This window comes from Triticum aestivum, chromosome 2D (assembly GCF_018294505.1).
Source record: "Triticum aestivum cultivar Chinese Spring chromosome 2D, IWGSC CS RefSeq v2.1, whole genome shotgun sequence".
Lineage (NCBI taxonomy): Eukaryota > Viridiplantae > Streptophyta > Magnoliopsida > Poales > Poaceae > Triticum > Triticum aestivum.
This window is the reverse complement of record NC_057799.1, coordinates 101373684-101390444: the sequence shown is the minus strand read 5'-3', so window position 1 is coordinate 101390444 and position 16761 is coordinate 101373684. Positions and strand designations below refer to the sequence as shown.

At 45.5% G+C, this 16761-nt stretch overlaps 1 protein-coding gene across 10 annotated transcripts; it reads right to left on the bottom strand.

Annotated features, from left to right (window-relative positions):
* Positions 1 to 7463: 7463 nt before the first annotated feature.
* On the bottom strand, positions 7464 to 16517 carry LOC123051930 (WW domain-binding protein 11). Of its 10 annotated transcripts, none has more exons than XM_044474945.1 (4): positions 16165 to 16517; positions 11577 to 14187; positions 8103 to 8266; positions 7464 to 8027 (listed from the first exon to the last, which is right to left on the bottom strand). In XM_044474945.1, exons 1-2 carry the CDS (start codon positions 16394 to 16396, stop codon positions 12620 to 12622), a joined length of 1800 nt encoding a protein of 599 aa, XP_044330880.1. In that variant the 5' UTR covers positions 16397 to 16517; the 3' UTR covers positions 7464 to 8027; positions 8103 to 8266; positions 11577 to 12619. The 10 variants fall into 10 exon arrangements, with proteins under 10 accessions (XP_044330880.1, XP_044330875.1, XP_044330876.1 ...); XM_044474940.1 differs by having other exon boundaries at positions 7464 to 8266; positions 11577 to 11698; positions 12400 to 14187; XM_044474941.1 differs by having other exon boundaries at positions 7464 to 8266; positions 11636 to 11698; positions 12400 to 14187.
* Between the last annotated feature and the right edge of the window lie 244 nt (positions 16518 to 16761).

Genomic DNA, 16761 nt, shown 5'->3' with positions numbered 1-16761 from the left:
TATGAGAATCAATCATCATGTCTAATGCAAAGCATGGGTCACAAATGCATGGCAAAGGCATAGGAATGAGCATATCATGCAAAGTGAACATGGCAAGATGGGCATATAATATGTAATGGACAATAACCCATAGCCAAGTGAGGGACATGTAGAAGAGATGCGCGAAGTCTTTGCACGAAGAGAGCGGTGGGAAAGACAATCCATGGGATCCCAAATCATCATTGCTCTCTAGATCTCGTTTTGTCAACTCATGGGATTGTGAGGTTGACAAGTATTCATGGGTACCTACACAAAAGAGACACAAACCAAAAAAATTGTGTGCGTGGTAAATGTACACATCATCCATCATGATGTGTATGTGCACGTGTGAGTTAGCACAAGATAAGAAATGCTCGAAGAAATTTGATGCATGGTATAAGAACATGTCATCCATCATGAAAGAATAGTTGTTATGTATAACACGATGGGGATGCAAATTGAGCATACTAGTATATGGCACAACAATATCATTATGATTCATGGGGAGCATATTGTGCACATAATTATTGGGATCATGCAATGAATGGGATGAATCAAAATCTGTGAGGAAACTATGGGGGTCTCCTCATGAGCAATATTGTAAACATCATATGGAGAAAATGGACAACATCCAAAACAATGCATATCTGAAGCTAGGTGATCATGGCATGGCATATGAGATAAATGATGCAAAGGGAGCATGTCAATATCATCACAAGAGAAACAAATGCCAATAACCATGGGCTTGTCATCTATGCCATAAGTGCAAATCGGGTTTATTTTAATGGCATATGCATAGTCACTACGATGAGATTGCAAATATGACATATGGTTGATCTCATGCATAGCATATGACAAGTCAAGCGGATTGTCAAACATGATGTGACCTAAAGAATTATCACAAGAAATCCTATGTAACATGGCATCACAACTAATAGACCCCACATGAGAATCATCATACTCATCGTAAATGGGCAAGAAATCATCACATGAGGAAGTCACACTAGCATGAATCATGGAAATAGGTGGATCAACATCATGCAAGCAATCAATGTCAAGAATGTCCACTAGTGGGACTAGAGCATCACCGTCACCTATGTTACCTTTGTCATTCCACTCAAGTGATGTAGGTGAGGTGTGAAAGACCAAATGGTGGTCATCATTTTCATCTTGATGGAACCATGTGGGGGTGCATCATATTCCACCATGGCCATCGTCTTGTCCAAAGGAAGGATGTAGTCGTCGCGAGTCGGCGCGTCATCATATATGGGACCTAGCACCAAATGAGAAGACAAAATAGAGGTAGAGGTCAAGTTGTTAGAAATGCAAATGGCCTCATGAGACCTATCAACTATCTCACTCTCTCTATGTGGTGGTTCACTCACTCCCTCAAAATAGGTGCACTCAAAGTCACATATGGTGGAGTCACTCATCTCACTCAAGTGGTGGGGGTTGTGGCTCTCCTCACATGGGAATTGGGGCAACACGTCATATATGGGGCTAGTGGTGAAGTCACTCTCACTCTCAATATGGTGGCAAAAGCCACTCAAGTCATCATACGTCGTCGTGGTCGAAGGGACAATCCTATGCTCAACCATCTCATCGCCGTCGCCGTGGATGAAGGCCGAAGATGGCGCATCATCACTCTTCTCCATGACCGAAGGGAAAATCCCATGCTCGATCATCTCGTCATCGTTGCCGTGGATGAAGGCCGAAGATGGCACATCATCACTCTCGCCTCCTAAGATGGAAGCATCATCCTTGCTCGCCTCCAAAGCTTGGTCCTTGAGGGTCTCCGTAGTCGTACTTGTCGCCGCACCGTCTTGAAAAAGAGTCGAAGTAGACTCGGCACCATCAATGCCACAAAGAGGGATGGCGGTGAAGTCGAACTTGGGAACATCGTCTTGGAGCTCGTCGGGCTTGGACATCTTGGTGGTACTAGCCTCATGCTCGTCGTCTTTGAGCTTGGTCTTTGAGAAGTGTGCTTGGGGTGGAGAAGCCTTGGCCTTCATGAGTTCTTGTTCCGCCTTGAGAGCACCAATGTAGTTGTCGTCGAGGGACTTGTAGTTCTCAAGGAAGATAGTCTTGGAGATGTCGTTGTTCAATCCCATCATGAAGTGGAACTTCATTGACATGGGGTCGTCCACGCCGGCACGTCGCAAGGCATTCTTCATCTCCTTGAAGTATGTGTCGATGGACTTGTATCCTTGGTTGGTGTTCTCCAATTGGCGTAGAAGTTGTTCCGTGTAGGTTGGAGGCACGAACTCTCGCCGCAAAAATCTCTTTGTCTTGGGCCAACTCATGTCGCGGCTCGCCGAAGGTGTGTGAAGCCACCATGTCGAGGTGTAGTCGTGGAAGTTTCTTGTGGCGCACTTCACTTGATCTTCGGGAGGAACTTGATGTAGCTTGAGGTAGTCGTCCATTAGGCGCTCCCACTCGAGATACTCCTCGGGTTCTTGAGTCCCATAGAAAGGAATCGCATGGTCGATGTCGAGGTAGTAGCTCATGGAAGTCGCGGACTTGAGCTTGGGGAGCTTCTCTTGAGTGTAGTCTTGAGGTGCGTGTTGGCGAAGATGCCGTATGTCCGTAGGCGAAGATGCCTTGAAGTCGCTTGGTGAAGATGCCAAGGGAGATGGTGAAGTCGTTGAGCGGTTGTTGGTGTTGAGCTCGTGACCTTCACGTTCTTGGTGGTGATGGTGTCGATGCCGATGTGACCTTGCCGGAGATGGTAGCTCGGAAGCATGTGTACTTGAGTGTCTTCTTGAAGATGAGGAAGATCGCTTGTAGGACTTGATGAGGGGTTTGATCTCCTCCATTTGAGCATGCATCTTGGCGTCGGTGGAGTTATTCATGGCATCGAACTCCTCGTTGTTGTTGTAGACCGAAGGTGAAATGCCTTGCCTATCCATCACAAGACTCGAGTAGAGGTGAGTAGGAAATGAGATAAACAATACCAAGTTACCTTTACCCAAAGTTGAGGATGTATCCCATTTCACTCAATGTGAGATGAAAGAATAGTGGAATTGGTACCGGACTTGTTCACTCACACCTATCAAATAAAGCTTATGGAGTGGCTCAGTGAGGATAGTGGCACAAAAATTTAATGCAAAATGTTAGCAAGAGTCAATAATGTTGAAAGAGATTCACAAATTTGCAAGTGAAACAAGTAGACCAATAGCAATGAATGGCACACGGAAACGCACACATGGATAGATAAATGGGGTCGTGCAACCAAGGAATGAGCACAAAATGTGGAATCCACGGAAAACACTCGTGTTGCACAACTCAAGAGAGATGCTAGCACGATTGCTCAATAGGCGGATACGACACTTGTGCACAACCTATAAGATGCAAAATGGATAAACTTGCTATCCCAAGTATGCTATGTATGTATGTTCCGGTGCTTTAGCACAAGATGATCCAAGATGATCGAGTATGATATATTGTGATGCACTATGATGCTATGGCACTTGCTTACAAGCTCTTTGCTTAAAAGCTTATTCTTTTTTTTATGTGGCCACAATGCGAAATGCACAAACCAAGATATCAATTGTGTATATGCGGGAACAATCTTTGTGACACAAGAGATGATATGATGATACCAATATGATATGGTATGTATGTAATGGAAGGTGTATCGATGATCACTAATGTGCACAAGTAACGTTGCCGGCAATACTCAAATGGCTAGTCTCGATAGTCAAGTGACGCAAAATGGGCTAGGGGTTATCAATGCAATAGCAAGGGGAATGTACAATGGTGTCGTCGAGGTTACCGTCCTTGGCGATGATGAGTGGCGGTGTTCTTGATGTAGATACCAAGAGGATGGGGACTCGTCCCTAAGTAGCCGAAACACCTTAGGAAACGGAAAAACTGCGAACTCAAAATCTCAAGGACAAAAGTCAAATGGTGGTAGCGGAAAGCGGTGGTAGTTTTGCACTTTGCAATGCGGAATTGGAATGATGGGTTATGCGAGTCAATGTTGAAGTGACCGTCCCTAAGTAGCCGAAACACCTTAGGAGACACAAGCCACAACTCAAACAAGCTCAAACAAAATTGGGTTAAGTTGGGGTGTTGGAAGTGTATGGTGGGCACGCCTATGCAGAAGTGGAGGTGGTGGTTGATGAAGAAGCAACCGTCCCTAAGTAGCCGAAACACCTTAGGAGACTCGAATCACTACTCAACCAACCACTAATGCTATATGGATAAAAAAGGGTTAGGTTGCGGCAGTCGGTGGTGGTGTAGCGGATGATGTGGTGGAAGCCCTAGGCAAAGATGCCAAAGTTACAAAATTTGATGGAGTCAAATGGTGTTGGTGGTATTTTTGTGGGATGGGGAATGTCAATAGCTTCAAAACGAGCTAAAGAACATCAAAATCGGAGTTCGGATGAATTAGTTATGGACAAAACAAAAATCAGCCGAAGTTGATATCTACAGGTAGCGGACGTCCGGAAATGGACGGATGTCCGGTGGCCGGACGTCCGGTGAGCTCGGAAATCCGCTAATTTCGTTCTAGAATGGGATGCCGGACGTCCGGTAAGTAGCGGATGTCCGGTGGTTCCTGGGGCTCCGGACGTCCGGTAAAGTGGCGGTCGTCCGGTGGGTCGGGGTCAACGCAGGATTTGAACTCCGGGACGCGATTTTGGGCGGAATTTGGGGATTTTGGGCGGAATTTGGGGATTTTGGGGTCAAAATTAACGAGATTTCGTGGATGAAAGATGGGGAAACTTGGGGAAATGCTAGATCCACTCGAAACCAAGCAAATCCATGGATCAAAATCAACAAAACATCATCAAACCAACAAATCACAAAAAACATTTGGGGCTATTTTTGGTGGGGATTTTCGAAATTTAGGGTGGAACACACCAAAATCAAGCTAGAAAACGAAGAGGGGAGGCTCCGAAATCGTGATCAACGTGGCTCATGATACCAAGATGATGTAGGGTAGAACCCTAGCTGGCCGATCTTTCACGAAAGGAGCGGGATCCCTCGAAGAACACGAAGAACACGGGGAAAAACAGAGAGAAATCACAAGGGGAAACACTCAAGAACAAGTCCAATCACATATCCACTAGACAATCAAACACACAAGATCCACAAGGTACATGAACAACAAAGGGAAAGATACAAGGTAGCGTTCATCCCAATCTTTGGAGGAGTTGAGGTCTTGATGATATCCTAGGAGGATCTTCCCGTGAGGGGTCTTGGACATATCCCGCAGTATCTTCTCACATGGAGGTCTTGAACTCCATGGGAGTGGTAGTCTCTCTCTCTCTCTCTCAAGAGTAGAGTAGAGTGGTACAAGGAGCAAAGCTCTCTATCAAATGAGTTATCACTTTTGCTAACCCTAGAAAGGAGGTGGAGGTGGTCTATTTATAGTCTAGGCCACGAAGGGGTAAGTGGGAAAGAGATACAAGGCCAAAGGCCCACAGCTGCTCACAGGCAGGTACCGGACGTCCGGTGGCTCGGATTGGTCCGAACGTCCGGAAGTCTTCGGACTTCCGCTAATTTCCTTCTGTTGTGATGGGGTCGGTCGTCCGGTGGAGGCCGGGCGTCCGCTCGCTGGGAGGTGTGGCCGGTCGTCCGGTGGAGGCCGGACGTCCGCTTGCTGTAGCATGCGCTGCCTGTGACTTGGCTGGCAGGCTGGCGTTTCCAGGCGTCGGACGTCCAGTCCCTACCGGTCGTCCGGTGGCTGTAGCTTGTAGCAGCTCCGTCTTCTTCCGTCTTCGTTTCCACCTTGGCGCTTGCACTCCTCCACGTCGTCCGTAGCGTTCCAACAATACCTATGCATGCACACGGGAGAAGTGTCAAGTAGTATACCATCCTTGAAGGGGTCAAGTGAGCACGTGTAAAGGAGATGATTCACCTTTATGTATGTGAAGTAGATGTCGCACGTGTCACTTGCCAAACGGACTCTTGACATGGTGATGTCCGTCGGATGCTCCGCATCACAAAGCGTATGAGACAACTCCAAAGACGTCAAGAATCCGGCCGTGTTCATCTCCGCACTATGACAACAACAATAAAGTCCATCATCCATCGGCCGCCAACAATCACCGCAAAATGCAAAGGTGGAAATGGAAAATGATTTTATTACCTAGTAGGCATTTCATCAAGAACTTGGCGGTCGCGGCCGCCAGAGGCGCCGAAGTAGTGCTCGTAGGGGTGGCCGGAGACGATGCATGATCCGTCGGACGGGGGCGAGGAGCAGGAGTGGTTTTTTCTTCTTCATCATCGTCGCGCCTCCGCGAGGGCCGACGAGGCCGTCATCGGCTTCCGAGCTCATTTGGCACTAGCGGGAGCAATGGGAGGCAGTCGACCGTCGTCGGAGAGTCAGTAGCCACCCCATTGACCTTTCTACCAATGGTGGCAGCCGGTGTGGTGGACCGGACCAGATTTTTTATGCCCGGCATTCTTCGGTGTGGCGGCAACGGGGGAAGGGGGTTGATACGTCTCCAACGTATCTATAATTTTTGATTGTTGCATGCTATTATATTATCAATCTTGGATGCTTTATATGCTATTTCATATCTTTTTTGGGACTAACCTATTAATCCAGTGCCAGTGCGAGTTCCTATTTTTGCTTGTTTTTGGCTTTCGAAAAATCAATACCAAACAAAGTCCAAACATGATGAAACTTAACGGTGATTTTTTGTGAACGAGAAGGGACCCTAGAAGGTTCGGGGGAGGCCAGAAGACCTACGGGAAAGCCACGAGCTCACAAAGCGCGCCCCCGAGCTCATGGGTCCCACGCAGCTCCGTTTGACCTAATTCCACCTCTATAAAATCATAAATATTCGGCGAGAGGTTATGCTCAATTCACAAAAAAAAATTACAAATGTCATGACTCTTTCCCAGATAAAAAACTAAAGATCTCAGATCAAACATTTTCACCACCTTCGATGCTCGCCATATTACAGTACTCTCATCAATCATCTAAGTTGTGACATCTTGGATTCAGTTCGACCTTGACATCTCAAAAATAAAAAATTGTGATGCCTCATCTTTTCACCAAATTTGCTGCTCAACGTGTTACACCCACCCCTGAAGAAGATACCCACATGTTATAAACACAAAGGCAGGTGCTTTAAGGCACCGAAGCATTGTCCGACATATTTAGTAGCAATGGACAGCCGCCGGTTTGCTATTAAGTACACCCTCTGTTTCTAAATATTTATCTTTCTAGACATTTCAACAAGTGACTACATACGGAGCAAAATGAGTAAATCTACACTCTAAAATATGTCTACATACATCCGTATGTGGTAGTCATTTGAAATATCTAGAAAGACAAATATTTACAAACGGAGGGAGTATATCATTAAAACGCAGCCAAAAAAACACGCCAACAATTCTATGTGGCATCATCTAGTCGTCTAGAAAAAAGATAGGAATTGCATGGCGATTAATCTTCTGTACATGTCAGAAATATATAGAGACCAGAGTTGTTCCTCTAAAATTTCTCCAAAATTTGGATTATTATTTGAAAGCTTCCCAAACAATCCTGAAAGACACAATGTTTTTAATCAAAATATAACCCGCCAGCAACATACTTCGATTTTGTATGAACACCCCTAACATGGCCGCCAATAAACCCACGTAGCTCAGTACCGCTGTCCAGGAGCTAGTATATCTGTATACTTCTCACATTACAGTATCTAGGGTGTATAAATCACGACTGGTACAAATCATATACTCCCTCCGTCCGGAAATACTTGTCATCAAAATGGATAAAAAGAGATGTATCTAGAACTAAAATACGTCCTGATACATCTCCTTTTATCCATTTTGATGACAAGTATTTCCGGACAGAGGGAGTACGTATTAAAAAAGTAACTTCTTGTCAAAAAGCCTTGTCCTAAGAAACCTGATAATTCCTAGGTCACCTGTCCCATGTCCTAACTGTCATTTGTTAGATCTAGCTTGCATGTGACTCTTTGTTTTCAGTACAATCCAATGACATACGCAGATACGTACGCCGCATGATTTGGAATTTCTACTCCCTCGAACTGCAAAAACGTCTTATATTAGTGCGCAGAGGTAGTATCTTCTAAGCACTTGTATTTGCTTCAAGATTCATGCACCTGTCCCCTTATCTCTCCCCTTCTCCCATGCCGTGACCCCCCTTCTCTTAAATTTATCCCCGCTGCCACCGCCAGTGCTTCCTTGCCCTTTCAACAAAATTGCCAGTTCCGTACCATCGCCTTGCTTCTGCCATCAGAGCAGGCTAGGTGTTGGGACTAGGTGCCTGCATAATAAAAAGCGAGAACAATCAGATGAGATGATGCACTTCTCTAGGTCTAGTAGTAATCTACTCTGTGATAGTTCAAACAGAAAGATGCACTTAAAACCTCAGGGAAACATGGATAAATTGTTCAGGATTCGCATTGACTGAATATCAGCAAAGGAAGTGAAACATCTTCCTCTGGAACACGCACTTATGTGCGTGTAATTTTGTACTGTACTAAAAAATGGCGTCAAAATAATGCAGGCCTTTCAACCAAAAACGACTGGTAAAGAAGTCTGAAAAGCAAAGCTAGAAGAAACCAAAACCAAAACCAAGACACAAACACAAACCAAATATTCAAAAAGAAAAGGAACAGCCATCCTGCTATGCATATGAAGTGAAACATGAGCACACCATATGTTTTGAGCGGAAATGAGCACACCATATCCTTCAACGGAAATGATTTGCAAGGCACCACCAAAATATCGAGCAAAAAGGGCGAATGGCAACAAGACATTAACCATATCCTGCTAGTTACGCCTTCACTAGGGCCATCAATATCAAGTGGATTCTTTGAAAACTGAAGAATTATACGGAGGCAGTTGCCATTCCACTACCTTCATCCCTGACCTCCATTAGCAAAGCATTGAAGGTCAAATAATTAAATCACAGGTTCACCACCTGGGATGTATTTAATGAGAACATGTTGACTCTCCGCATCAAGTGATGCACACAGTCCACAAAATCTAGCACTCTGCTGGCATTACAAAGCATGTACTCCGGCTAGCCAAAACTCGAGGACCAAGGATATTATTCGTAACCACCCATGATTTTCGAGCATAGCAGCAGCCAATCAGATTAACTCGCAGTTATTTCGGAGCATCGCAGCAGCCAGCTTCGCTTTTGCATGCAGCCAACCATCGCACACGTCCAGCGCTAACAAGATTAACCCGTCGTTATTGCATGCAGCAATTCACCCAAAACGGCAGCCAATCCTGCATGCGTTCAACAGAGGGGATCATCGAGGGGAAGCAAACGCCATGTCCAGCGGGGCCTTAAAACACAGACGCAGCTGGCTTGCTAAGTGGCCGATAAACCTGGACGGAGGAAGTATCACATAGAAGGATTGATATCAAGAACTTTGATTCTGCATCTACTTTTAGTAACAGCGAGTGAATGTTGTTGAGGAAGAGGATGTAGCAAGAAATTAAACTGACAGAGAACTCATAAATTGGATTCCCTCACAGCCGTGGAGATCTATGTGAGTGAAGAGGCCCAGCACCAATATATGGACAAGCCAAAATGCTACCACACACTAAAGATCAAAACAACAATATTCCACTGAGAAATTTTGGCAAATCTCCCGTAAACATGGTAATATGGACACACAAGCAGGACGATTGAAATATATGCAGATCATAAACACAATATGAGTGCAAAACTTCCATATAAACAATACAATGTTAAATGTAAAATCCATACAGAACTCAAGCCTGTGATCACCACCCCCCCCCCCCCCCCCCGGCGGTCCCAGTGACACATGGGGTTCCACGTAAACTGATAAGAACATAATCCGAGCAGGTTCCTAGCGTGAGCTGCCATGGGGCTTCACCTAAACATTCAAGATTCATAAAGAAACCTTCAATGACCTACTCCCTCTGTTCACAAATACAAGATGCTCTAACTCTCAGAATCGGAAATAATTTGTTACCCATGGTGGTAGTTACGCACGGCTCCAATTTTTATCTCTAATTATTTTGGACTATGAAAAGTGACTCCATAACGAAAATATCATGACTTTGGACCAGTCAGGCAAGCAAATAGGCAATTATGCCAAAAAAGCAAGCAAAAAGACTGAGAGAAGTGAGGAAAGGCCCTTTATACACAACGAAAAGGCACTTTTGCCAAAAAGGAAATAAAAAAGACAAAGAGAAGTGAGAAAAAGTCGTTTCTATACAACAAAAATGCACTTGTGCCAATGCCATAAGAAACCCGACACCTCATATATCAAAAATGGCACTTATGCCAATGCGTGCGTAGCTACCACCATGCATAGGAAATCGCCTCTCAGAATATGTAGACACGTTTTAGTGTCTGTTCACTCATTTCAGTCCATATGTAGTCCATATTGAAATATCCAAAACATCTTATATTTGTGAAACGTTGGGAGTACCTACTAAATATAGCATGGTAACAAGACTTCAACTAATCACATCACTAAATGTACTCCAGCAAATGATCATGCGAGTGTTTGCGTGTGCATATCCAGATCATGTGCTATCCCCCTACAGCAAGTCGCTTAAACAATCACCTAGCCATCAATGGAAACATGGCAATATGTGGTACAACCAAATGAAAAGACACCATATGAAAGCACAAGATTATCTCATAGCATTAGTCCATTTGCAATTGACTACCGGAGTACAATGTTTTCCAAATTTCAACAACTATTCAATGATCACGTGCATGCATGTCAAAACATAAATCTCATACCACACACAAGTTATGGTAAGTTATCACAAAAAAAAAAACCATAAATCTCATCAATAGCTTATGTTGAGCACAACTAAAGTGACACCATCCGGTGTCCACCCACATCCACACCATCACATGAGGGCATGTGGGATCTCCAAATCTGGTGGAGTAACCTCCAGCTCATGGAGGTTCATAACCAAGGTCTGCAACCTTTAAATGCATATGCAACAATATGCATTTATTTTCTCATAAGTGCGAATCATAACCCCATATATTCCATAAACACGAGCAAGAATTCCAAGCATAATAAGAATGATTCAGTAGCCATATTCGACAAAAAAAACCTTCTCAAGAGTCATGAGTAACATATACAATGAAGAACAAGGAGCGAAAAATACACAAACATCCAATGGTATCAATGGTGACATGCATCCATTGACTACCAATATGCATGTACCTGCCTCAACCAGAGTGCAAGGTGCAGCTGTGGCAGCTCCATCATATTCCATAAACACGAGCAAGAATTTCGAGCATAATAAGAATGATTCAGTAGCTATATTCGATTAAAAAAAACCTTCTCAAGAGTCATGAGCAACATATACGATGAAGAACAAGGAGCGCAACATACGCAAACATCCAATGGAATCAATGGTGATGTGCATCCATTGACTACCAATATGCATGTACCTGCCTCAACCAGAGTGCAAGGTGCAGCTGTAGCAGCTCCAACATATTCCATAAACACGAGCAAGAATTTCGAGCATAATAAGAATGATTCAGTAGCCATATTCGACAAAAAAAAACTTCTCAAGAGTCATGAGCAACATATACGATAAGGACAAGGAGCGCAACATACACAAACATCCAATGGTATCAATGGTGACGTGCATCCATTGACTACCAATATGCATGTACCTGCCTCAACCAGAGTGCAAGGTGCAGCTGTAGCAGCTCCAACCCAACTTGCCTCTAACACTCCTGTCCAACCATTGCCAACAATCCACCTCAGCCCCTCCAACGTAGAATTCAACTAAGAGCATTGAAATTCTAGAAAACATGTTATGAGGTGGGTGACCAAGTGACCATAATATCATGGAGACCGTGCTTTGGAACCCTGAGTTATACCTCAAACGACTATTTGGCTGATCATAATGATTAGCCAACTTTGCTAACCCATAGAAATTTCAGCACAAGTTGAAATATAGCACATGATGGCACTTTAAGCATCTACAGAAAAATACTCTAAACTTTCATGTTGGATCCAGATTTTAAATCTAAATTGTATAATCTATTATGTTGGTGCTCAAGTGACAATTTATTATGTTCATAACCAAGGTCTCCAACCTTGAATGCATATGCAACAATATGCATTTACCATGGAGTCATGCTTTGAAACCCCGAGTTATGCCTCAAGCGACTATTTTGGTTGATCATAATGATTAGCCAACTTTGGTAACCCATTGAAATTTCAGCACGAGTTGAAACATAGTAAATGATGGCACTTTAAGCATCTATGGGAAATACTCTAGAACTTTCATGTTGGGTCCAGATTTTAAATCTAAATTGCACAATTGATTATGTTGGTGCTCAAGTGACAATTTAATAACTTAAACATAATCAAAGAAATCCTCTGGAGGCCGACATTTTCAAACAGTAACTTGAGTTAGGTAAAGAAATACCTACTAGAAAAGCTAGTGAAAACCTCCTCCACCTCTTCTTCATCATAGCCCTCCTTCCTCTCTTCCTCCTCTCGGGCGGTTGAAGAGAAGGGCATACAAAGAATCCAATAGGAGTATACCTGTCACTTTGTCAGCATGGCCTGCCAAAGGGGAAGAGCATGGGGTAGACTCTGGAGTGAGCTGGTGCAGGACAAGCTGCAACGCCAGGGCGGCACGGAAGTCACGAGCGGCGCTGCTGCAGGAGAAGCTGCATTGCCTGCCAGAAGTACCCCGGAGGAAATGTCCAAGCTGGATGCAGCTGAGAAGCACCCACTTGATGGTACTGTCCTGCGACTGATTGGTGAGCTAGAACTGCCGTAGGAGGATGAGGGGCTGAAGATGCCAGGTGCAGCTGAGAAGCACCCACTTGATGATACTGTCCTGCGACAGGTTGGTGAGCTAGAACTGCCGTAGGAGGACGAGGGGCTGAAGATGCCGGTTGCAGCTGAGAAGCACCCACTTGATGATACTGTCCTGTGACTGATCGGTGAGCTGCTAGAAATGCCGTAGGAGGATGAGGGGCTGAAGATGCCCGTTGCGTCATCACGTCTGGTTTACCCAATGACACAGCTGTTGACATGGCGTAGACTCCAGACTGAGCTGGGGCAGAAAATTTTCCATCACCCGTATGTGGCGGCACAGGAGCCGGAGGTGGACTTAGCACAGCAGGAGTCGCCTGCAAGAAGCACCATGGTGGTGGTGTCCAAGCTGGAAACGGCCGAGAAGCACCCACTTGATGATACTGTCCTGGTCCTGCCATTGGCCGGTGAGCTAGAACAGCCGTAGGAGGATGAGGGGCTGAAGATGTCGGTTGCGTCACCACGTCTGGTTTACCCAATGACACAGCTGTCGGCATGGCAGGAGTCTCCTGCAAGCACTCCGGTGGTGGTGTCGAAGTTGGGCCAGAAGGAGTTTCAGCAGTTGTCTGTGGCGGCGCAGCCGCGACAGGGGAAGCTGGAGGTGGAGAAGGCACATGAGGGGTCGCCTGCCGGGAGACAGACCCTGGTGAGGGCGTGACTAAGTCTTGTGCATGTGCCGGCTGCCACTTGACAACGCTGTTAGGATTCGCTTTGCACACTCGATCCTTGTGGCCCTGTCGGCCACAACCGTGGCAGTCGCCACTAAAGGTGCACTCTGCAGCACGGTGCCCGTCACCACACTTATAGCAGATCAAGCCCTGCCCCTTGACTGCTTTTAGTTGCCCTTGCGTTGGTTTCTTGAAAGCAGTTTGCTTAGTGCTGGTATTTGCCAGCCCAATCATCTTCTTCAGCTGCTTTTTGCTTGCTGGTTTGGACACATTGTCTGTCTCCATTTCTCGAGGTCGCTTAACTTCACATTTCTTATCTGCCATGCCATTAGAACCGCTTTGACGATCATACAAAATATTCTGCACTTCAGGGTTGGCATCTTGAGTCACATCCAAAGAACTAGAAACTATGTTCCTTGATGTAGCCAAATCATCCTTATTGCCACAAGATGTGCTGCTTATGTATGGTGACTGTTCTAATGGTGGTTCTCCAGCCACAAGGCTTTTCCAGAGCCAAACACTCTTTGCTGCAGCAGTAAGTGTTTGAGACACGTTTGGAGGTTGTGCCAATAAAATATTGTATCGCCTCATTTTAAGCTTATGAATGGCATGAGAGAAGTCCCGGTCACCAGAGATAAGCAGATAATTTGCTGGTGGAGGATTGTCAATAGCCCAGAACAGCATGTCAACCAAGATCTTCTTATCACTTGCATCTTTAATGCCTGCATTCGCTAGGAAATAATAGTAAATGAAAAGATGTGCTTACATATACAGTATGCTATACATGTAACTCAAAATGTAATGCAATCAGTGCATAGCTTTGCCATGTTCATTGGCCAGCTCCGAAAAGAATATTTGGGATAAAAACCTATAGTGGTACTTCAAGGTCATTCTTCTAATCGGAAGACATTTTATACAAATTATGGATTTGACAAATGGGAATGATAATTTTGCAAGCTATAGTTAAAGAAATCAGTTACTCATAAGAGTATTGTGTAGTACACGCTCACTTATTTGGATCACTGGATAAATCATAAGGAAAGTACAAAGACAAACAATATTAAGAATCATAGAGGAACCACATGTTGAAGAGAAGCTTGTCCAACATCGATTGAAGAGATATACGAGATAGAGTTGGGGTTGCACCGATTGAAGAGAAGCTTGTCCAACATCGTTTGAGATGGTTTGGGCATATTCAATGCAGGCCTCCAGAAGCTCCAGTGCATAGCGGACAGCTAAAGAGTGCTGATAATGTCAAGAGAGGTCGGGGTAGACCAAAGATGACATGGGAGTCCATAAAGAGAGATCTGAAGGACTGGAATATCACCAAAGAACTAGCCATGAACAGGGGTGCGTGGAAGTTAGCTATCCACGTGCCAGAACCATGAGTTGGTTTTGAGATCGTGTGGGTTTCAGCTCTAGCCTACCCCAACTTGTTTGGGACTAAAGCCTTTGTTGTTGTTGTTGTATAGAGAAACCACATATACTTTTCAAGCAGCGCATGTCACTTATTGGGCTGTTATGTGCACGGGTATAAGATTAGCTAATATTCAAACAAATTATGTATATATTTAAATACGGAGGGTTATTAAGATAGGAAGAGATGAGACTAGAGATAGAGATCGAGTCCATATGCCTATTCATTGGGTTATTACATGGGAGTCATGTAAGTCCTCCCATACAAGATACAAGGGACGACATATGTATGTATCTCAACCAAGCAATAAGAACAGTTTATCAACCTATTTTCTCTCTGATTCGTGCATGAGTGATTGTTTGGGGGTCACATAGGTCTCCATGTCAGCCTCAGTTTCTTTCCTCGACAATTTTCTTAACCCCCTAGCAGCTTCTGCTATGAAGTTCCAGTCATAGATGCCAAGGAAAAGGTGTGTTCCCCAACGCTAAGGTGATGAATCAGGGCTTGGGCTAAAGCTATGTTGATGCCGACTGGGAGGCTAGCTCTGGACAGGCAGGAATCACTGAATCAGGATCATTATTCGATATCATTAGGGGAAGGTTCTCCTTGCTTCTTGGAAATTCATGCCTATTTGTGCTAGCCCAGAAGGACGCAGAAATATTTTTGTGCATCCGTGCTTTGGTGTTGGTGACCAAGTGCCCAGGGGTGCTTCAGTCAGACTGTGGCTGTGCCGTGAAATGGGTTTACGTCTCTGCAGTCATCGAGCTGGTGTCATATGAAGGAGGCGAAGGCGTTACTGTTTACTCTTCAAGAGCTGAATGCGGGTCACCTCCCATCAGTGGCGGAGCTACGTTGAAGATTGCAGGGGCCATCCCCCCCCCCCCCCCCCCCCCCCGCGCGCATTGTTTAGCGCACTTAGATAAGTGTGAGCCGAGTTGTGGTGTGTTCATGAGTGTCAGAACATTATTTCGTAATCAAATGAAGCTGACCTGTTCCTAAAAAGAGAAACCACGAGACTGAAATCAATTAGAGGAAGCACACCCCAAGTCAGGAAACTCCTAGACCCTAAGATTCCACTATTATTGTCCAAAATTACGCCACATCCATCAACCATACGTCCATACCCACTCAGAAGCATCTGTCTCAATCGAATATCCCAGCAATCAGGTCACCACACAATCGAAACGGCGCAATCCACATGCGCCGGCGAGAGACAGACCACTGACCAAAGTGATAAAGCAGAGCTACTGGCCGTACGTAAGGAGGAGAAGGGGCTCCGTACCGGCGGGGACGTGGTGGAGGGAGACGCCGGTGCTGGAGAGGGCGTGCTGGACGTTGTGGGCGATTTGGTGGGTGTCCCCGTAGGCGGAGACGGAGATGGGGCCGCGGTAGCCGGCGGTGGCGAGGGCGGAGCTCATGTTCTGGACGATGAGCTGGGGGTCGCAGCTGCGCGGGACGGCGCAGTTCTCGATGTCCCACCACACCGACGTCTTGGCCGCCGCGTACTCCCCCATCGCCGGCCGCCGCTAGGGTTTCGCCGGCGGAGATGTGCGGGGGTCTTCGGGGCTTCTGCGATTTGCGGCGGATTAATGCGAGGATTTTTTTTCGAATTATTAATGAACGTGGGAGATTACCTCCAGAAAGAAATCGGACGGGTTCTGTAGAGCCCTAACGTACATCGTCCCTGCGAGTCCAGGCCGCCGCCGCCGCGTCAGGACTGGTGTTGTAGAGTTTTTTTTTTTTTTGAACTGGTTTTTTTTTTACATCAATTTTCGAACTGGTTACTTGTGCGCAAACCTGGCCACTGGGCCCCTAAAAAAACCGGCCATCTGGGCCCGAAGACACCTTATAAGGCCGGCACGGCCCGGCACACCATTTT

Bases quoted from the DNA above. Each gene is read 5' to 3' on its own strand.
- LOC123051930 (XM_044474936.1), bottom strand. From the start codon at position 16,396: ATGGGGGAGTACGCGGCGGCCAAGACGTCGGTGTGGTGGGACATCGAG. The intron at 14,188-16,164 runs GTACGGAGCCCC...TAGCGAATGCAG, and splicing joins CCTCCACCACGTCCCCGCCG to GCATTAAAGATGCAAGTGAT.